This window comes from Anopheles funestus, chromosome 2RL (genome assembly GCF_943734845.2).
Source record: "Anopheles funestus chromosome 2RL, idAnoFuneDA-416_04, whole genome shotgun sequence".
In the NCBI taxonomy this organism is placed as follows: Eukaryota; Metazoa; Arthropoda; class Insecta; order Diptera; family Culicidae; genus Anopheles; species Anopheles funestus.
The window spans coordinates 61,611,329-61,633,490 of record NC_064598.1 but is presented as its reverse complement, the minus strand read 5'-3'; the positions used below and the strand labels follow the sequence as shown (position 1 = coordinate 61,633,490).

The 22,162-nt window shown below is 41.1% G+C and overlaps 2 protein-coding genes across 10 annotated transcripts in view; one reads left to right on the top strand and one right to left on the bottom strand.

Moving 5' to 3' along the window:
- Positions 1-605: 605 nt before the first annotated feature.
- Positions 606-6,060, top strand: LOC125763725 (solute carrier organic anion transporter family member 4C1). The gene is made up of 8 exons (XM_049427144.1): positions 606-1,593; positions 1,751-2,096; positions 2,309-2,529; positions 2,600-3,131; positions 3,691-3,746; positions 4,452-4,943; positions 5,028-5,214; positions 5,277-6,060. Exons 1-8 carry the CDS (start codon positions 1,515-1,517, stop codon positions 5,845-5,847), a joined length of 2,484 nt encoding a protein of 827 aa, XP_049283101.1. The 5' UTR covers positions 606-1,514; the 3' UTR covers positions 5,848-6,060.
- A 128-nt stretch (positions 6,061-6,188) lies between these two features.
- The window catches only part of LOC125763723 (protein bunched, class 2/F/G isoform-like), a 43,020-nt gene continuing 27,046 nt past the window's right edge, over positions 6,189-22,162 (bottom strand). For all 9 annotated transcript variants that reach the window (XM_049427132.1, XM_049427138.1, XM_049427137.1 and 6 more), the window contains 2 exons: positions 17,528-17,579; positions 6,189-9,463 (listed from right to left, as the gene is read on the bottom strand). In XM_049427132.1, coding sequence (XP_049283089.1) covers positions 9,167-9,463; positions 17,528-17,579 — 349 coding nt within the window. In that variant the 3' untranslated portion in view covers positions 6,189-9,166. The remainder of the gene's footprint in view (positions 9,464-17,527; positions 17,580-22,162) is intronic.

Sequence of the window (22,162 nt, the reverse complement as noted above, 5' to 3'; positions counted from 1 at the left end):
GAGGATTCATTAATGTTCAGAACAGGGATTCAGAGTCACTTATTCAGTTCTTTCAGATTCATGTATCCGGATCAGATTCACTCAACACTAGTAAATTGGTAATGACCGATTAAACAACATTCGTTGCTGAACCCAAAATGGAAGAGCCATTATTCAGCAAAGGGTGAAATAAATTTCGGACAGTCAACCTTTTCGTAAACGAAAGCAACATCAATAAGAGATAAAGAGAAAAATACATGATTATGAGAAGAATGGAGAACAGATTTATAACACATCATTTTAGTAATTATTATGATGTCTACTGTGATATAAATGTTACGTTGATATTACTATTGAATTTAAAATTATATATTTTTTTCAGAACTATGTATTTATTTTTCTTCAATATCAATTTTATTGTTAGGAATTTGCCAATTACGAAAGGCTAACTTTATACCAATACGTTCTAACCGTATTATATATAAAAAATATACGCTATCATAAGGATTGAGTTTCTCATTCGGCATAACTAGCGCAACAAGAAACGTTTCCATAACTTTCATGCCGTAAATTTATGATTGAAAAGCACTGATCGACGTTGTGAGTCTACACGAATATGGACCGGTTAATAAGGGCCACAGCAGCATCTTTCCGTGTTGTGCATTGTACTATATATTACCTAAGATACGAAGATGTGCAGTTGTATCACACAAAAGGGAATTGTTTTTTTTTTAAATACAAAGTTTTAATATCATCATTATTCTGTATGCAAATGAATTTATGAAAAAAACAATTCATTTTCGCCTTTTTTATTACTTTAAACTTTGGCTTTTGTGAATGTGAAAAGTTAGTCACTTATGTAGTATTCTGTTTTAATATTGTACGTGCAGGAATTTTGAAAAACGTATTAACGATATCAAATATCGGTTTTGATGATATCTGTGCGTTATAGGAAATATTAGTTATCTAATCTAATCAGGTAAAAGTTTTCGGAACTTCAAAGGCTATTTGACCTAGCAAATCATACATGAATGACCTACAGCTATGACTGTTACTCGTCACGAGTTAGGTATTGTGATGGAATGTTTCTATATGGTGAAACATTGAGCAACTCTGAAGAATCTACAAAATTTCAATAAATAAACTTTCAAATAAACAACTTCATCTTTGGAGTATTTAAGGTGTACCAACAGAGGTTCAACGTAACGGAAAGTTAACAAAAATTTCTAACACAAGGTCGCGTTTTTGCGCATTTTCAGAACCACCCAGTGTCACTGTAGCAAGAGTAAAACCATTTCGATAAGATTAGATAACGTTGGTGGCAGTACTATAAGATAATGTGGAATTCACAACTTGCCTCACCGATTGCATGGTTCAGTAAGAGTTTGCCTGTGAATCAATCCACGGGCACGTAGTAATTCTGGCAATTTGGCGACGGCGATTCAGGATTAACTTTACAACGTTTCGATACTAAATTTGTGAGACAGGATGGTGTTTGATTAAGGAAACGGAACCCAGCTTGTAAAATCTACAAAATGATGCGCCAAGAATCGTTGCTAAGCAACCACGAGCGACAGCCGCGTATAGAGGCCAACGCAAACAACATCAAGCAAGGTGAGTACGGTAGGGAGATACTACATTACTCACCAGCCCGCAGGTTGCGTAGTCAGGTCCGCGCCCAATGTTCGGTAGATAGCGTCGTGTTATCAGCGCTTGCTTACCTCGTACTAAACCCATTCTGCGCTCGGAATTTGTACCGCTTTTTTGACAGATTCGATCGACTGCGGTGTGACGGCATGCAGCTGTTGTAATGGTCCAGGTTGTATACGACTTGGCACCGCTACCTCCTTCGTAATATGTCTGTCGTTGGTGGCTTTCGTCAGCGGTGGCATCGAAAGCTACTTCCGGCTGGCGGCGCATCAAGCTGCCAGTGAGCTAAGCTTCGATCCGATCGTCCTGGACTGGTTGCTGGTAATGGCCGGTGTTGCCCAGGGCGTGTTTGCGTTGCTAGTAAGCTATTGGGGCAATCGCATTCATCGGATATCATGGCTGGGAGGAATATTTATGCTACAGGCAATCAGTCTGATCGTGATTATAATACCGACGCTGACGCACAAGTGAGTACGCAGTGAGTGATAACGTGGAGCCGGGTTTTAGAAACAAAACCCCTCCTTCGAAACAGTGATCAAAATTGTGTTTATGCTGAATTTGTTAGTATTTTGTGTGTGAAAGGCTTGTGCACGATCAATAGTGATCTTCCGGTCTCTATGAATCGTGTTATGGAAGGTCATTATTAAGTTATTAATGCGTTTTACCTCTTACTGTACAGCACGGAGGAAAGCAACACCATCGAGGCACTAAACATGGACAAAACTTGCACACTGGAGCAATCGGCCAAGTTGGTATTGGATCGGCCGTACGCCATTACAACACTGGTGCTAATGTTTATCGCACAGATATTGATTGGCCTCGCGAATGTTGCCATCTACACTCTTGGCATCAGCTATGTTGACGATAATGTGCGGACACATCACAGCCCTGGTTTGATCGGTGCGTATCCCTCGCAAAAGGTACGAACATACGGTATTCACGAACATCATATTGTACCTCTTTTCGGCAGGGTGCGTCATAGCGGCTCGCATTTGGGGCGCCCAGCTTGGACTTGCGATCGGTTTAGCGGTCGGAGCGACCACACTCGGCTGGTGGCTCGGATGGGCCATCATAGGGCCGCTAACATTCCTGCTCGGTTTCATCATCTCACTTTTTCCCAAACGATTGCTCGCCACGATGGTACGGCAAGCGGCAAACGATATCGTTGAAACGGCCACCAACAACAGCATGCAATCGATCGCCACCGCCGACAAATGGCTCGCGGATATTTCGCTTTGGTCCACGGTGAGACGCGTCTTTTCCAACAAGATACTCCTCTGCAATGTGCTAGCGCTGGTATTCATCCAGACCGGCATGGTGAACTTCCATTCGCATGAACAATCCTATCTGCAGTCGCGATTCTTTCTGCCGACATCGCACGCTGACGGTATCAACGATGAGTGGGCGTCGCGATTGATTACCAACCTGATACGACCATTCGCGGCTGCTATGGGTGTCATTGTCGCGGCACTCGTCATCGCAAGCGCGAATCCTTCGGCCAGGTATGTAACGTTTATGTATTGTGTTGTGAATGTTCTCTGTACAAACGGAAGAATCTCAGGGATGCTGGAGACGATGGAAAAATAGTGTTTCTTAAATCATTAAATATTAAGAAAATAACATTTTGAACAGTTAATATAAATTACAAATCAGTAAATGTAAAACTTTATTCAAAAATAAATTGTTACATTTGCTAATAATAATGTAAAGAGCATTTAGTAATAGCATCGTACCGACAACGTAGCAAAACAGGTTAAATAATTTTAATTAAACGTATTAAACTCTCTACATTGTCTTTGAAGTCAGTGCAGTTGTTCAAGGCACTGCAACTAATTTATCCGTCGGGCATAACCGCCATAACCGTGAGGATAACTGTCGTTAATTAATATAATTCCCCGGTTTGCTACATAAAAGAGCTGCGTTTCAATGGCCAAACTCAAGCAATAAATGGTTATTAAAAGGAAACCTTGCACAAATAGGAAATGTTGATCGTAAGCACCAATAGAAAATATTAATAATTGATTCCTTTTAATATGCTCTATTTTTTGCTTTTTTTTGTAGGAAATTAGCTGGATGGAACCTTTTTGTTGGAGTACTGGCTACAGCCTTATTCATAGGTATGTACAATGCAATCTTTTTAAAAGGCCGAAAAGCTTAGCACAAAAATTGAGGAAAATTAAACAAACTTAAAATGATGTCAATCAGCCAGAACAAGCATCAACAAAATTAATTGTTGTACTACTTTCGAATAAAGGACATATTTTTAATCTCATTTTGTGACACTACAACCTCAAGAGGTCTTGGCCTGCGATTTCTGGTTTGCCTTGACTTTAATTATCCTTCGCGAGATAGTCAAGTCGGCCTTAGTGGGAGATAGTTCGGGCGAGATTTGTTCCTGCCATGTACGACTGGCACCATTTCCATCTTAAACCATGATGAAATCATATTCAGAAACTGCTGCATCTTAATGTATGAGCCCTTCCTGATACTTTATCTCTCACAGCGCTCAATGAATTTTCAAAACTAAATAAATTGATGTTGGTTTAGTGATTAGTGAAAATAATAGATGATTGATCACTATTAGAATCAGCAATTTCAAAACGATTACTTTCAATGCAAATACAAAAGAAACCACAAACAACTAAAATTTTATATTTGCCATGCTTTTTTCTGTGGCGCCATCTGTTACAGAGTAGCATAACTACGTCAATAAACAATGTTTTACTTCAATGTTAGTTTTACAACAATTGCTTTGAAATAGACTAACTTCAAAAAATATTTTATGAAGTACGTTGGAAGACTAACCTTTCCATTACTTTCAGCATACATTTTCATCTCTTGCGGCGAAGAACAGATTGCTGGCGCTTATCGTGGCCGAAAGCTGATCAAACCGTTCTGTGCGTCCAATTGTGTTTGTACGGAAAATGTGCCCTTTACGCCGGTCTGTCCTATAGACAGTCGCTTCACATACTTTTCACCGTGCCATGCTGGTTGCCAGGACAGGGAAGAAATTAACAGTATCGTCATATATCGCAACTGTTCATGCGGCGTTGATGTGGACATTGTGCTGGAGAGCGGTGGCGATGCAACTGAGGGTGCCTGCGGGATTGACGACTGCCAACCGTACTGGATCGTGTTTCAGGTGTTGACGGTGATTGTGGCGATGCTGCTTGCCTCGGGCTTGACGGGTAAGGTGATCATCAGCTTGCGCTCGGTGCTGACGCAAGACAAGGCGATGGCTCTAGCGGTGGAGTTGACATTGGTGGGACTGGTGGTACATTTACCTGGGACAGCCATCTATCAGGTGGTGGCAAGTAAGTTATCGGGTTTCCAACGTTTTTGTTCTGCTATACAAGCTGTATGGTGTGGGAAAATATTATATTTTCTATATTTTATAGCTCACACCTGTCAGTTTTGGTCCTCAAATGAGCGGCAATGCTTCTTACATGAGACGCCAACGTTTGGAAATATCCTCAACATGATTACGGCAGCGTTCATCATAATTGGGTTAATCTTCGAGATGGTGGTGTTCTACTTTGTTAAGGATATGTCCTTATATGGCGAAGACGACGAGACACTACTTCGGTAAGTGATTGTGTCACCTGTCAAAAAACACTTTTTTCGTTATTACTTCATATTCACTTCAGCGATCCAATCGAGATGCGTTTCATATCGCCAGCCAGGACACAAACCATGACGGAAATGATGCCCTTGAATAATACTTATCCCATCGCAGACACGGTGGATCGTTCGACGACCTCCGAAACGATCATGCAATCGGAAACGCTGATCGCCGATGAAGGTGTACCTTCGGTTCACACAATTCAGAACTCCCAACCCTCCTATCCAACGGTTCGATCAATTTCACCACTTGCTGCAAGTTCCGCAACGTATGCTCAGGTGGTGCGCGAACTGCCCAAGAGAGAAAATTCTAGCGATATCGATGAACAGCTAGACTTCCGGTCAGCGACAAGCTTACCTCGCGGCCAAACAGACAGCGATGATGAAAGCGAGTATCGTTCCACGATGGTAGGGCGCCTGCAGCAACAGCCATCGAGCCCGAGAGCTGACCCTGGAGTGCGGCGTGATTATGCCCGAGATGGGCTATTTTCTCCTCGGGCTATGTCACCAGAAAGTACGGAGGCGGGAAGAAGTGGGCTCGCTTTCCAATCACGAAATGTTTCCGGCCGACCGATGAGTCCGGAAACAGATTTTTAAGTTTAAATGCTAGTATAAAGTTTGCTCATAGGTATTGATCCAATGGCATATAGCGCAACGATAGTTTGAAGTTGTTAGTAGAGTATATTTAAAATAAAGTTTATAGTTCCTATCGGTAAGACTTCAACGCAAAGGAAGTAGATATAAAATTCTTTAATAAAAATTAAAGTGAAAAAACATGTTTTACAACTGTTGGAAACTTGTTAAGGGAAAGCAAAACAATCGCTAAGTTATAATGTTTTGTATAGATTTTGTTCTGTTTCTTTGACAGTCTTTAAGATTCCAATCGAGTCTAAGCTTTTATATTTTTCGGATTCTTGAAATTTCACAACCGGCAATACTTTTAATTGATTGTATTTTGATTTATTATAATCCGTTTCTTTTTTCAGTACTTTCATGTTTTTTCCTTCCTTTAATGGCGTCAGCACGCCATTGCAATATAGTAGGTTCGATTCAGTTTTTGTTCCTTTTTTTGGTATTTTATTTTGCATTAGAGTAGGATTATTTCGATAGGACCTTTTGTTGCAATAAATAAAACAATGTAAATAAAAGGGGACATGCTTTCGCCGAGGAAATTAAAGCGATAGAATCGGAAACAATATTTCTACCATTTCTGTTCGAACAAAAAGCAGAAGCTAAATGTTTTCACCGTTGCTACAGGCACATGCTAAAACAATGCAGCCGTCTTGTTTTATCCGTTAATGTGTGTAACTTCCCTTCAGTTTTCTGTCTCTATTGTTTTCCTAACCCTGCGAGTAGGAGTTTTAATTAAATGGATTTTTCTTTTCCTATTAAACTTAAACGCTAGGCGCGGTTGACAAGCAATAAGGGTAATCTACTATTTATGCTTTCATGACTTTGTTTTTCTTTTCTTCGAATCCATTAGCCTGCTGGTTGCTTGAACCACCATGCTGTTCACATCGTATTGTGTTGCATTGTTCGATAAAAATATATAACATATGAGGCGAGATGAACTTGAGTGGTTTGCTAAACATTCATCCTTATCATATCCTATTCTTCAAAACGATCGTTCGAATGCGTGTGTGTGTGTTGATACTTGTTTACGGTGTTTAAATATGATGCTATGTGCTTGCATTCATGTATGTGTGACTTGATTTGTTACTTGTTTTATACCAGCACGGCACGCTTCAGAGTTGAATTAATTTGTTGAGTGTTGGGCCACTAGTACAGTAGTGCCGACGACCGTCAGTTTTTGCATGGTTCTGTGTTCTGCTTGCGGTACGGAACAATGATAACAGTAGCTGATTTTTATTACTTTCGTTTGATTCCGTGCAGGCGCCTGGTACTTGGTACCAATTAGACTACGGACACGGGATAAAAACACAAACAATAAAAAAGCACGGGCCGTAAACACCTAGCGATCCTTTCGATCACATACTTCTTGCTTGCCAATCGATTTACGGTCCGGAAGTGTTTTTTTTATTACATGTATACTCTATACCTATCTCGGACGCCCATGGCATGAACGTGAATGGTACTCTGCGTCGTGCCTTCCGGCTCGATAAATCTCTTTTTTTTGTTAAACATTCCCTATCATCATTATGTACAAACGAATCACATTTATTTGCCTTTAACCAGCTGTTTTCTTAATCCTTGTTGAATTTTCGGATCCTAGTAACTCACACAAAGACCTGCTTTTTCTTGTGATACACCTTTTCCTTATGTTTTGATGGGTTTTGCACTAAGATCAACGAACTAGTAGATCAAACAGGAAAACTATAAAAAGAAAATAATTTAACAAAGTATTACTTCCACCAGTACTAAACAACTGTAGCCGGGAGGATTCGTTCTCTCTGTCGTCCTATCATTGCTGTTTGCTACATTACTTCGCGTAACATCACTCGTGCGGACCGGCGAAGGGGCAGCGATCGTTTTTTTTTCGTAGTTGCCAGCGAAAAGTAAATAGCCAATAAACTTTAAACTGCATATTTCTTTACTTTTTTTTCAGTGACGGCCAATAATTACAAAAAGACGCAACCTAGGTAGATAAAACTCCAAAGGCTAAAACACAGTACATATCAATACTTTGAAATAAAAGCACATAGTTTGAATAATGCTGAGTTACGGCCAGCATATGTTACGGCGTTCGTTTATTACTCTCCGGTGCGTTTTATAACCTACTTGCTTTGGGAGTCGGCTAAATGTATGGTGCGATCTGCTTTCCCACTAACAACAACACTTTGCCTTATTCACTTGTCACTAGTCACTTCCTATCATTAAATCACATTTTAACGTATCTCAGTTCCGTTTGTTGGCTTCTTTCCGCGTTCTGCAACGTTTCGCTAACCTGTTGTCTTTCCATCCCTACACAATCTGGTTGCTTGTATTTCGTGCGCCAAGCTATACCATATAAAATTTAGACAACTGTTTGTGTGAGTGTGTTATTCTTCTATCGTTTCAACTAAATAGGCCTGCACTTTTACTGGTCGCCTTGCTGTTTTACTCGATGCCTTTTTTTTGGTCGAGATGGTTAATGGTTCAGCTTTATAAACCAATAAACATTACCTTAACCCCCTACTTCTACGAAGTGGTGCTACGCTTCATACGGGTTTGAGAATGCTTAGCTACTTGTTTTCAACTACCATTGGCAACATTATGTTAGATTCTTCTTTCGGGATTCCTTCACTATTCGTGCTTCGTCTACACATTTGCAGCAACCACGGCCGCATGTTTGTATAGCTTCGATTTCTAGTGTGTTTGGCGTCATTTTCCGCTATCGTCGAATTAGCTAAATGAAACGTTCCATATTCTCATTTAGCTGATCCTTAGATATATCCGCGAGTCGTGGGTGCACGTATAATTGTTCAATTCACCTTGCTGCCACTTCTGCAAACCCGAACCGGCATTCGGTGACGCGAACCGCCACTTTCGAGCTAATGTGCAAACATGAACCGCGCGGGTCTCGGTGTGCAATAACGTTAATACTAAACAGGGACTTGGAATTGAAGTTGCTGTATCGAAAAGCATCAGCTCACACAAGGCTTCTCCTTCCGGAGACAACCAGTGTCGGAGTGGGAACACTTCTGTCCGCTCACTTCAACAATCACAGAGAGTCAGTTACCCGCTGGACTAGGAAGAAGCATCGCAAAAACGTAGGATGTGGACCTATTTTGTTCCAATAGTTTCGAGTAGCGTTGAGCGGGAGCTCTTTTAACCCGAAATATCTGCGGCTTCTCTACACGCATAGGATGCTCTCTCAGTGATGATGCTACTTGATTCGGTTAGTACTAGTAGTAGTAGTAGTAATTATAGTCTTTATGTCAAGTGTACGTCTAACGGCTGGTTTGGAACGCTAAGCTTAGGAAACAGAACCGTTGGCAGGGTTTGCCGAGGAGGTTGGTACTTTGGTGGAACCGGCATTGGCGGTAGGGGCCGTCGTGACCTGCTGTGTCACTGTTGCTGTAACTGCTGGCGCGGCTGTCACGTTACTACCGCCGGTCGTCAGTTGCGCCAATGTTTCCTGGGATGCGTTCGCTTTGAGAATGTTGTTCTCATACTCGAGCTGGTTAATGCGATCCATCAGCTCGGATATCCTCTCCTTCAGTACTTCAACTTCTTCGCGAACGGCAAACATAAGGTGCGATTTGACCAGATCCTAAAACAAGAAGAAAAGCAAATATGTTAACTAAATTGATAAGCCATCGTCTTCTTATTACAAATGTATAAAAAGAACCAACAACTGTACTTATTAATCTATACATTCTAATAAAATTCCTGAAATCAGTTGTTGATATATGGATAATTATTTATATTATTTTAATTAAAGCACTCAATTACTGGCCTCTACGCAACACATCATAGCATTCAGTTAGCATTCAGGTTGTACAACTACTTAATGTAATCGGAAGCAGTAAGGAACTGGTCATGGGACAAAGTACTTTTCCCCTTTCTCAACTTTTCCCACGTAACGATCGTTGACGCGAATGTCAATAGCGAATAATGTTTAGTAATTGCTTGAATCATCAACACTTCCGGTGTGTGAGGAATTGATCACGTTACAGAAAAAAATGATCTCCCAGTTCAAATCTCCGCTCGAGACAAACATTGACAAAAGAACGAAAAAGGTAAAGAAAGGCTTTTGATGGCGTCATCGGTACCATATTTTACACACGACACATGAAACCATTACTACTACACAGCGATCGTCATTCGACGCAGCACAAGCCAATCGAACGCGACGCAAAACCATGCCAACATTGCGGAAAAACGAATCACCATAACGTCATGGTACACGTTCGAAGCAAACCCGATCGTACTAGACGCGACTCGATCACGGGTAGCCGCTTTGTCTTGTGATGCTAATTGATACTAAACGGCGGTAGTAGAGTATTTTGCGTTCCTTACTGAACTGCATCCGATCAATGGCAGCTATATTTAGAAACACTTCATGACGGAAGAGCGTTCAATTGCCATCCAGTACGGACCAATCTCTGCTGGACGGACAAGAAATAAAAAGGTGCCCAATAAAAGAAAATCCTTAAATATTCGTTCTCTCTCTCTTCTTGGTTTAAACTTCTAAGACCATGCCTGTCATTTTTGGTTTACTAGGCTTATGTTTTTACCACGTAGCTAGAGAGTCAGTCCATGCTACGGGGTGACGAGTCCGAATGGGATTTGATACCCGATCCTATCGAGTGGAACCAGCGCCATTTAGCACATACACCTCCTTCAAAATCCTTATATTATCAATACCAAATTTTATTTGGCACGTAATATACATACGTGCAAAGCTTTTAATCAATTCGCCACAAAACCGGTTCACAAAATCAAAAAGATCTAGACAAAAACGTCACCAATAAGGGGGAACAAAACGTCCGCACAAACATGTCTTGTAATTGTCAGAAGTAATAAAAAGAAGCAGATGCACAGATAAGATAAAACCACTCGTGTGTATATCTGTGTACCTGTACAAACTCCTACGAGGAGTTCACTGTTTTGTACATAGTTGGTTATTCTGCTCCGAGGCAACAAAACAACTTCTTGCTTTTGCTATCGCAACCTTGTTCACCCTATTCTATTATTGTTTCAACGCGATAAAGTAATCTCTATACGTCACGATAGTGACAGACAGGTAGAATGAGGAAGAAATTTTATCGCCAAATTTTCATTCCCAACGTCCAACTTTTGTCATCCAAAGATCATCTTCGCGCGTCAATGAACATTGGAATCGATTCGCGGTTGGTATAAAGACCAACAGTCCCTTCTATTTTCAATTATCAGTAAGTATTATTCGCAAAAGGAAACCGAACGCTCACACGGTACCGTCAAGCAGCTGCATTCGTTCGAAATAGTTATCGTTTTATTTCACAAACAAAATAACAAAAAACATATTTCACCCTGGACCAATCTCGATTGCCCGCCCGGCACGACGGATGGTACTGCCTTCCTGGGAGGGCAGAAAGCATTAACTATTTTCGAGCCGATTGATTGCGGGAACGAAAACACACAGATTAACATATTCTATTTATATCCTGGGTGTTGCTGCTGTTTGCTCCATTCACACCATCGTCCGAAAAAAAAACATTTGCCTTCTCTGGGGTTGTGCATCCATTTTAAAACTAGCAAAATATACATTTGCGGTACCGCGCAAGTGGGGGACGTGATTGGCCGCCTGTCTCAATTAAAATCAATTCCAGCCAGTCGTCAACAACGGCAGCATCGGAATGGTATATGTATGGCCACATGGTTGAAAATACGAACGATCGGCCGCAGAGGAAGATTCCGTGGCCTCGATTGAGATATGTTACCAACGCGTTCGGGTGCTGTTCGATTGATCAAGTGGTACAGAAAAGGGAACAGAATGTTTTCACTAGCAGCACATGATGTAGGGTGTGTGTTTTGTAGCTTTTAAGCTACCCGACACTAGCTGTAGGTTTCTGTTCGAAAGTGGTTCTTAAATATGCTTCATGATCGGAAAAATAAAAAAGTGAAAATCGAACTTTGTCCCGGTTTCAATGAAATATTTGGGCGAACCTACACGACCGAGTTCAAGGACCACACCTCGGGTCGGTAAAGGTGTAACCAACCAACAGGTGTAAAATAGGTTGGTACCGATCTAGGAAATACATGCTTCCATCGAGGTTCGTTAAAATGTCATTTTTCATTAATTGTGCCAAATTCTTTTCCATTTCTTTACCATTGGGAGGAATTTTCTTGCTAGAAGAAATGTATTTTGAGATACTCCCATTTGGTTAAGGGTGGGTTTGAAGTAATAGAAAATGAGGTGTATTTTTTTTTTAATTTCCAATAGGACGACCAGACCGTAGTCTCAAATCTAAAATTGAGGCGTATGCTGACAAGGCAAAAAGGGTGTTTTATAGCCAAACCAATGACTCATCAACAACACACTATCCCGCATTCTTAACAACGCCACTCCATATGCTACCGGGCGCTGTTTGGCCCCGTAGGGAGGGTGAAGGTTATCGGATTTAATTTCAGCGAAATAGTAATCGAACTCAACCATGCCACTGCAATTTAAATTTAATGAGCCCCAAGAAAACCGAACGGTAGCGCAGTGTAGAACAACGCAGGTAAATCACACACAAATCGCACACCTTGCCTTCGATGGCGATTTAATGGCGTTCTATTTGATAGCCGATGCGAGGTGTTGCACGTGTTCGTAGCACATGTTCCTGCAGTTTGGCGGATAAAAGGAGTGTCCAGTTCGGTCGACTTACTTTCACATTTTGCACCATCACGTAGTAGGTGTTGTCCTGACCCTTTTGTTTAATCTCATAAAGCCAGTTCTCCGCCAATGACGTCGATCGTTGCTGCTGTTGCTGCTGCTGTCTCAGAACCGTTGAAAGGGCCGGATACGGATTGTTTATCACCGGAAGGGTTTCCATTCTTAATACCCGTTGTTACGAACACTTCAATCAATAAAATACGCGTATGTGTGTGTCTATTACTTTAACGAAGTTTTCCTTGATCAGTAACGGATTATGCGCACGTAGTAATTTAGCAGTCTTTAAGAACACTTTGGCACAGGGTGTAGCTCTTGCGAAAGAAAAGGCACTTTATTCCTTGATCACGTGATCGCGTGAGGTGAGATTCTGCACTAACATACGTGTTCCGACACCTCTACTATACCAAGATGACGCAGATGCGAACAGACACGACTATATCTTATTCGCGCTCTTGAGCAAGTTCACACTCTGCGACTAACTCAAGACGAAACTCAAGGACGATCGCTTTTGTTTTTTTGATAATGGCACAACAATTCGCAATTCACGGCTTTTGCTAGGTGTTATCGCCCGTCTACAGCTGATGCGATTGGACACTTTGCACCACACCACACCCGGGGGGCTGTTGTTATCGCGCGAAATGTGCTTGTTGCTGTCTCACCACGAACCGGTTTATAAATGCTCCCGGTACTGCTTGAGGCTCAAGAATGCCGCACCACCGAAATGAATAATGTTGCTGTTACGATCCGGCAGACTTTCAAACGGCGACTGACTGTCTGGCGGTAGGATGTGAACAGTTTTATGTGTGAACTGTACACAGTGCTCTCCACGTCAGGGCGGTGCAGCTTGCTTGCACAAACAATCGTCATCTCCCACGGACCTGCTGTGACACAAACAACCTTCCCTCTAAATGGGGTTGTTTTGCTGTTCTACTGATTACTTATCTCTTTTTCTCCCTCTCCCTCTCTCTCTTTCTCTCATGTTGTTTTGTTCAACATTTCCTTCGTGAGTGAGCTAATGTGGAGAGGTTAGTGCGTGAGCTGCCAGTTGGGGTGTCTCGCTCAAAAAGTGATTTTTTCGCTCAGCACATGTGAGCAGCTCTCATGGGCCCGAAATCGCTCGAAAGCGAAAGGTTTACACTCGCCTCGCTAGGAAAATGTGAGACTGATCGTGGAAAATTGGGGGAGCAAATGCATCTGTGCTGCACAATATGGAGAAGCCGCATTTATCAGAATGCTCGGTGCATCGTTACATCTTATCCAAACTCTCCCTTTTCTCTTTACTGTGCACTCTTACCATTACAATTTCGCTTGTAAACGACGTAAACGAACGTTCTACACCTTTTGACTGTAAGCTGATACAACCTCTTTCAATCGTACACCGCACAAACACGAGCCCATGGCGTGATAGCGTTGCTGATGTTTCCACCTTGCCGTACGCCCAGCGGCACGTCCTTTCAAGCTTTGCCAAAGGCGAATGGGGCAGGCAAATGTGAAAGAGTGTAGATCTCTATCAACATTCGACACGAGTATTCGGTGGAATCAGATTCTAAATATGTACATAGGAGAGAGTGTGGCAAGGCTTTTGTTGGAAGTTGTATATCTTTCTTTTCATTACCAATGCGCTCCATCTGTAAGACATTTTCTCTATTCACTTCGATGCAATAGAAGAAATGCGAAGGTCATTACGCTAGCACCTAGCATCACATGTTAGACGTAGACGAGTCGCGCTCACGCTCATCCACGAGAAAAAGCATAAAGGCTGTGCCTGTTATTTCATCAAATAAAAAACCCACCCAGGCTGACAGATGAGAAAGGAAGCGAAAGTGCGGACACTCGTAGGTAATTTTTATGCATTTGCAATCGTTTACACATTCCGAACAATTTAATTTGATATTTGTTGAAGCGTTACCTTCAAAAATGGTTTTCTTACAACTCTTGTTCACAAAACGGAAAGTTCTACATCAAACACCAGACCCACGGGCAGTACAGTGCAAAAACGAGAAATTATTTCTAGTCCACACAGATGCAAACTGCGAGTTTGAAACTGTGAAGGCAAAACAGTGCAAACTGTTTTCATTCGAGGTTTTAAACATCTAAAAACAAAACATCGATATGATTACTACTCTTCAAAGCTTCTCTTTAAGCTCGAAAAGCAATGCCCAAACGACAAACATCGTTAGCTGCCGCTGATAAGATTTGTAATGAGGTGCTGAGGCTTGGCCTTTTCACTTGTAATAACTGGTTTCAGTCGGTTGACATCAAGTTTTCTTGGTGTCGGAGTTTTCCGTGTCGTAACAATCGCGAGGCACGATCTGTCCCGCTACTAGACTGTTTTCGACGAAGACTCTACCGATGGTGCGATATCGGCGATTGAAAGAAACTTTGTTTTGCCGAGCAAAGCGGTTATCAGTAACACACACGGCAATATATGAACGAAGGTGCAACAAAGACGATTTGATGCGTTGATTAAATCTTGTGTGTTTGGAATTATGTTTGAATCGGATGCGTCACGCGTTCCTGTGATCGTACGATAAGAAATTACTGTAACTAAATATTACGAACAATAGAGAAGTGGGCTGTAAGCTACCACACAAAGATAAAATTGAAAGAAAGAATTATTTAAAAAGAACATCAAATGTTACAAAAAAACTGGACAAAAACGAATCAAGATAAAACATCGATCTGTTCATTGTCGAGTGCTAGCGTTTGTGTCAAACAAACAGGATTAACAAGTTGATGAATGTCAGCTCAGGTGCATGGTTATGAATGAAGTTTAATTTTAATTTAACCTGTTTTGTAAGTTCATGCCGTTGCTTCCATATACGACGAAGTGGGTAGTAAAATCAATAGGCAATGTAAACCCTCGTTAAAAAATCATGCATAGCATTCGTTCAGAGTACAGAAAAATGTGAAAGACAACACATCGTGGCAGTGTAGCTTCTATCCTTAATTGGATTGACCTACTTGGGACGGTAGGATTTTGCATTTTATGTTTGCAAAAACATGCTACAGCTCACCAGCAACAATTCGTGCACATGCACATACATCCCCCAAATCTCTGTCCCGCCGGGTGAACGGAGAAAGTGCATCTGCTGTGTTCGTTCTCTTACTGCAACACCATGTGCATATGTGGAGTTTACAAGTCGTGGTCTGTCCACAATAGACAAACCATGAACCGGTGCTCTCTCTAAGATGTGTTTCCTTCGATAACGTGTGTCCGGCAGTGAAATAAGTAAGCCGTAATCAAGATTTACTAGATGCGAGCTCAAACTTTTACATTTCACATACGCAACGCTCGCTTCAAGATAGTACGCGAGTAGATAAGCTAAAAAAATATCAAAAGGCTTTAGCGATAATTGAGATCGAATTTTGGCATGCCTGTTCCTGTTTTTATTCCATATCAAAGTACGGTGGGTTCAGCAGTCGATTAGATTTTCTGTTTTGTAACCTTGAAACTTAAGTAAGGAAAAGTAAATGTCCCCGCTTTTTTGGGCTTGACTACCAACTAGGTCAAGCCGGCTATTTAATGTTTTACTCGGAATATTTTTTTGTCGCATAGCTTGTTCGCGTCTGTCGTTACCAGGTCCAGTCCAGTTTCGTATATTAGACCGAACGTCAAACTACGACATAACGAGATTGACCTTGAAAAATATATTTAGTCTACAATTTGAAAGTATTTCAAATTAAAAAAAAATCTTTCCATAATTCTAATGATTTCTTTTGTGTTAAGTATTATTTTCTCTGTCATTAAATTCACGCTACGAACAAAGACTAATTCAACAAACATTACACGACAAACAGCACGTTAATTAAGAACTACAGTAAAAAAAATGCGCAATTTCACACTGTAAAGCGAAATTATCGCTTTACAACACGTTGCAGCAAACATACACAGTTTGGTCGTTCTAATGTAAATAAAACCAAATTCTTCATTGCCACCATCAAGCAGAGTTTGTTTTCTTCCAAGGAAGAAGCACTATGTTAGGAAAAGTCTTCCAGTCCTAGATAGAGTACGTTTGAAAATGGTGTCAAATAAACATAAATGCTGTTATCACATTAACGATCAAGTGTACACGTCAATACAACTGGAAGAACGCTAAGCTGATGAGGTTTTGTACATTATATGGCTCTATCATGATCGTTGCAGAAATTTAGTGCAAAAGACACATTCAAGACGTGAAATATCAACAACTGTGATTATTATCATCATACTGTTTAATATAAAGAAAACTGTTTCATCAGATAACCTATTGTTTATGAAAGTAATCGTAAGGCTTTGTGCAATTGAAAACGGAAAGAAAGCTTGTACATTAGTGAATATTTAGCCGGTCGAATCTCCATAACCGGTTTCAACATCAACAGCAATATAAAGTAAAGCCATTGCACGATGTTTACGCTGCCTTGGAGCATCCATCCCAATCCCGAGTAAGATTGGGTTTGGAAATACAAGAAACAGGGAAAGAAAAAGCAGTTCAAGTAAACATTTCGTCGGATCCTCGAACCAACAAGAAACGATGATAAGCCCTTGGCCACGCACAAACACATGTGTACGGTCTCGAAATCATGATGGACGATCTGTTTACCGTAACGTTTAGTTGCTCGTTTCTTCGCCACGTGACATCATAAGACTCGGACGAGATTTTTTAACTTAAAAAAAAAATTCTAGTGGCAAATGAACCGCAAATTTGAGCTCTGTGTGTGTTTGTGTGTGTGGAAAACAAGCTAAATATTGATTCATAATAAAATAAAATACACCTATGCCTACATTAGTCATTCTGTGGTAATGATAAATGCAAGTTTTCTCACTTTCAACATTATTACGTGTTCTTTGATAAAAATAGCGTAACAATAAAAAATATGATTCTCTCCATATCTTATCAGTAAGCAAACTTACTGCCACGTTACTGGAATAGAATGACAAATTTTCTCTTACGTTCAACTAGAACAGACATTTTATGTGCTGTATAAACTTACCATTGCTTGCTCGATTTTGTTATCGATGGCGACCGCACTTGTTCCCGAAGCGCTGAAATAAATGAAACAAAGATAAATTAATTAGTCATTGAACTGTACAAAATTCATATCAATTGGTTGAAGATATTACCGTCCCAAAAATAGACTAGTAGCGTAATTTATATATTTATCTGCCAATCAGAAAACATACGATATATCGATATCAGTATCGAAAACGTTGTTTTGGGGTATTTTATGACTTCTTTTATTCATTGTTACGCTTTAAAGGGATCCACACACATGGTGTGTATTTTTTTAATCATTCAACTTAACTAATCAGAAGATAATTAAGTTAACCAAGAATAAAATAGTTGACGGTTTTTGATGGCAACAAAATTCCAAATCAGTACACTGACCGAAGGAGTCATCAAATCGGATTTAAATAAAGTTGAAGCTGACGTAACATTTCAAACAAAAGCATTTTCGATTATTGACACAGGAGCTTACAAAAAAAATATTTGCATTGACACTTGGTGATCTGTTCGAACGACGTTTTGCTCATTCACGAATTATTCACCTTATGATCACATCACGATCGCTAATATCTTTCTCTCTCACCGTTGTTTTTTTGCCTTTTGTCGACCATTTGCAAACTTCGACCACATGTGTGAGCCCACCTTCCAACTAACATGTGGCGTAGTAGCAAGCGCCGGTATTATGTTTCGTCATACTGTAGGCAGTGCTACGTCATCGACGGTACAAAAACAGAAAAAAAGGGATGGTTTGCAATCGATTGAATGTGGTTGCAAATCGTTTGACGGTTGTTCGCTGTAGTACGTACGAGAATATATCTTTCACGATGGCCAACTACTTACATCTGGACATTTTGATTTTGGTGTTCTCAAAATACGTCATGTACACTTGTTTAATGTGTACACATGTTTGCCATGTATACTTCTCTGAACATCTTCAAGCGGACCCGTTTAACAGAATGGGTTGTTATGGTAAGGTTTCCATCGAAACGAGTGCACAGATTTTACTTCGAGATCTATTTAGTAAAGTCATCACGGTGGAAATAAAAAAGAACCCGTTTTACAACCACCGGATCGGATTTAAAATTTAAATATCGCAGCAAACGGCCACATCGCGTACACCATCAACTACCATCAAGTATCGATTGATTGGGTGGAGGGCGATCTTGCACATGGCGAACAAATAAAACACAAGTACGAGTGTAAAAAGCGCAATGAGGAACGCACGATCAGCTCCAAAAAATTATCACACAATCAATCGGGGTGAGCCCGTAGCTTTGTACCAACCAGAGCCATTTGGGTTGGTGTGTGCAGAGGAGAGGTTTTTAAAATTCGCACCGTGCGAAACGATGCTTTTGTTTTATCGCGATCGCGAAACAAACGCTACTGTTTGCTGCATTGGCACTCAGTAACGATGGCAAACGATCTGCGCGCGCGTTCGAGTGTTTTGTATCTGCTGTGTTTTCGTGTTGTTTTCCATCGGTTCGGTTCGGATTGGTTTGTTATGTTTCCATTTTATTAATTCGCCTCTTTTCGACCCACCCCCTTCGATGCTTCATGCCCCAGCACCAACCCTTGGGGTTGATTGATTTACGTGTCTCACACTGCGAGTGGAAATTAAATAACTCTTTGCGTATTTGTTCGGTTTAATTCACGCTTCACACTAAAGCGTGCACGATGCGAACGAAAAAAAGGTATTGGTGGGAAAACTGCGTTTTGAGCGTGAAGTCTGGTAACATAACATCAGAGCTTTTGTCGACACCGTTTGGTTTGGGCTGCTGGTAACGTTTAGCGTTAGAAAAACTTATGTACGTTAAGCAGTACAAGTTCAAGCATTGCTACGTAGTTCCTGATACGAAACAGACAGTTAGGTAATGCTATTTGGGAGTTACTTTCAAACGCTTTCTTTTTCAATGGAAGGCTTTCTATGCATTATTCATGGTTAAGAGCAATAAACGTTAGAAAAAAACGACCCTGGATATTGTTTGTCTAGCAAATGCAATGATGTATCCTTGAAAATTATAGAGAGAAAAACGTTAGTCAGCATCAGAAAACGTTCGACTTATCAGTTTCTTGTGTGTCAGTTTGAGATAGTTTAGAAATCTATTTCAAATCATCGAAAATTCAGGTGTATCTTTAAGGATACGTTTTAAAAATAGTTCTATAATAATTACCTAGTTTAGCAATAGGTCGTTCTTTAAACCAGCTTCTTTAAACCAGGTCGTAAAAAAACCAGCTTTTTAAGCTTGTAATACTATTTTCCTTTTTTTAATTACAGTCACAATCACATGATCGACTTGTGAAAATAATATGTAACTCTGAACCCTGCTCAAATTATCGATGTGACAATGTTTGCTAAATCATAAACCAACACTCCCAATAATAATGCAACACACCTTTACGAAACATACTCATCATTTCGCTCTTACTAGTATGAAAACGAAAAGGAAATCGATTAGTGTGTCACATTTTTTATGCCGCTTTAAATGCCAGCCATGCAAAAATGAGAATCATTTTGATCGCTATTGCAAAAGGGCCGTAGCCGTGCAAAGCCTTAAACATGCCTCCCCCAAAACCCCTACCCTTCCCGGCCCTTTCCCTTACCACCGTCCCACACGTCTCGGGAGCTGAAAGGCATCAATCAATATTTCCTCCCTTCCACCAGATTGAAGCATGATTATTAGTTTTTCAGCCACCTTTAGCAGCTGTACGAGATGTGGCCAGGGGGCTTGCAAATCGTGTTTCCTTTCCACCGTAACAAACATCGATGAATGCGCGGCCCGCGACAAGACGAGCGAGTGTGAGCAGACGGACAAACGGACAGATATTGCGCAAACACGTCTTTCTTGCTTCGGGGGAGGTGGTACTGGGTTTTCCTACCGTTGCGTTACGATGCTTGGTGTAGTAGCGCGTGTTGCACTGGTAGAGTGAAAATAAGAAAAAAATCCCATTCTAAAACTTCACTTCCACCACCGAAGGACGCAGCGCCAGTGTTAAAGGGACTTCCAGAGTTTTCGAAAGTCTACGATTATTGTTTTCGGAGGCCATTTTATTCCATTCCCATCATGTATAGAGTCGCATTGGCGCAGTTTGCCACTGTCGTTGCGTACAGCAGTTTTCACTTTTCTCCCAACGATTCACTCTCACTGTCATTGGAGCAATGTAGGACGAATGAAAAAATAATAATAAAAGGAAAAAAAATATACACGGAGAACCCTTGTCTCCCTCGATCATTTATTTGTAGTACTGATGTGGTTACACAGCAGCAACTGACGGCAGCGAGTACAAGAAGCGTTTGTTCTCGAATATGGCACAGTGTATAGGTCATTCTGCTCGGTCGTCCAATGCAACATTAATGCTTGCACGGCACACACAGCTAGCGGACGGTTCGGATTTCACATGTAATGGACTAGAATGGGCGACGTTAGACAGGAGCACTTACTTTGGATAGAAATGATCGATGTACTTGATAACGACCTCCCGCAGGATGTCCTTTTTGCCGGACACGGAATACTGGTGCATAGCCATGATATCGCTTTTCATTTTCGATGCTTTTGTACGTCAATTCAGGATCAAATATAATGCACGCACGCAGGGTGTATTTTTGGAAGGCGCCGGCAACCAAAAAGCAAATTGCGAACTTCGCGAGGTTTTAATCGAACTAGTAGCGGTGCGTACAATAGCCAAGCATAAGTAAGCAGTAAGAAAACTGCAACTGGGATGAAATAGGCTCCTCAGCGAAGAATTAATGACGTATTTAAAGATCTCAGCTATGGCAGACAAATCATCACCAATTACTAACAGACGATTTACTGCACTTGCACCACAAACACACTATAAAAAAATTCACGGACGCTCTCAGGTGCCGGAACAAGAGCGTAAAATAAAATAAAATCAATCGCACCTCGCTGTGGCACTACGCTTTTCCGCTTTTGCCTGTTCACACCAAGCGCCCTGTTGTCAAAGGATCAAACACCATTTGCATTGTATGATTCGTGTTGTCAAAATATCACTAACGCCCTTCGTGACAGTCACATTTTTTTAATCGCTCCTCTCACGACACATTCCACCGTAGGCCTGCGCGAATTGTGGTATGTGCTGGCGCTAGCTGTATTTATCCTTGGTCCAAAGGATTATGTTGCCTCTTGTTTTTAACGAATTTTTCAATAACCACGCGGATGCTAGAGTAGATTATCAACATGCATTTCACAATTCACACGCTATGCAGCAACTGCAACTGCTACTGCAGGGGTTGCTACCGATGCAGCGGGCAGAGACACCTGCACATATATATTCATGCACAACAGCTAGCGTACACGGGGCTAAATAAACGCACACCACGACGTTGCAGCACCAGCAGCAGCAACAGCAGCTTCACAACCCAGCACAATCAATAATACAGACGAAACCAAAATGGCCGATTGCCACCCTGTGCGGGTCGCCGAAGGTTTTTGACGAGTAATTGCAGCTAGCTACTGTACTAGCTACGAGAAAGAGGGACAAAATTGTCGTGTTTATCCTTAAACACTGTTTCTATCAAACCTGGAGCTGACGCGAATCAGTACCTCAAATAACGAATGCACTTGTTTTGTTTTTAGTCACACGCGTTGCAGTAAAGGTTTGT

Bases quoted from the DNA above. Each gene is read 5' to 3' on its own strand.
- LOC125763725 (XM_049427144.1), top strand. From the start codon at position 1,515: ATGATGCGCCAAGAATCGTTGCTAAGCAACCACGAGCGACAGCCGCGT. The intron at 3,132-3,690 runs GTATGTAACGTT...TTTTTTTTGTAG, and splicing joins AGCGCGAATCCTTCGGCCAG to GAAATTAGCTGGATGGAACC. The intron at 5,215-5,276 runs GTAAGTGATTGT...TATTCACTTCAG, and splicing joins GACGACGAGACACTACTTCG to CGATCCAATCGAGATGCGTT.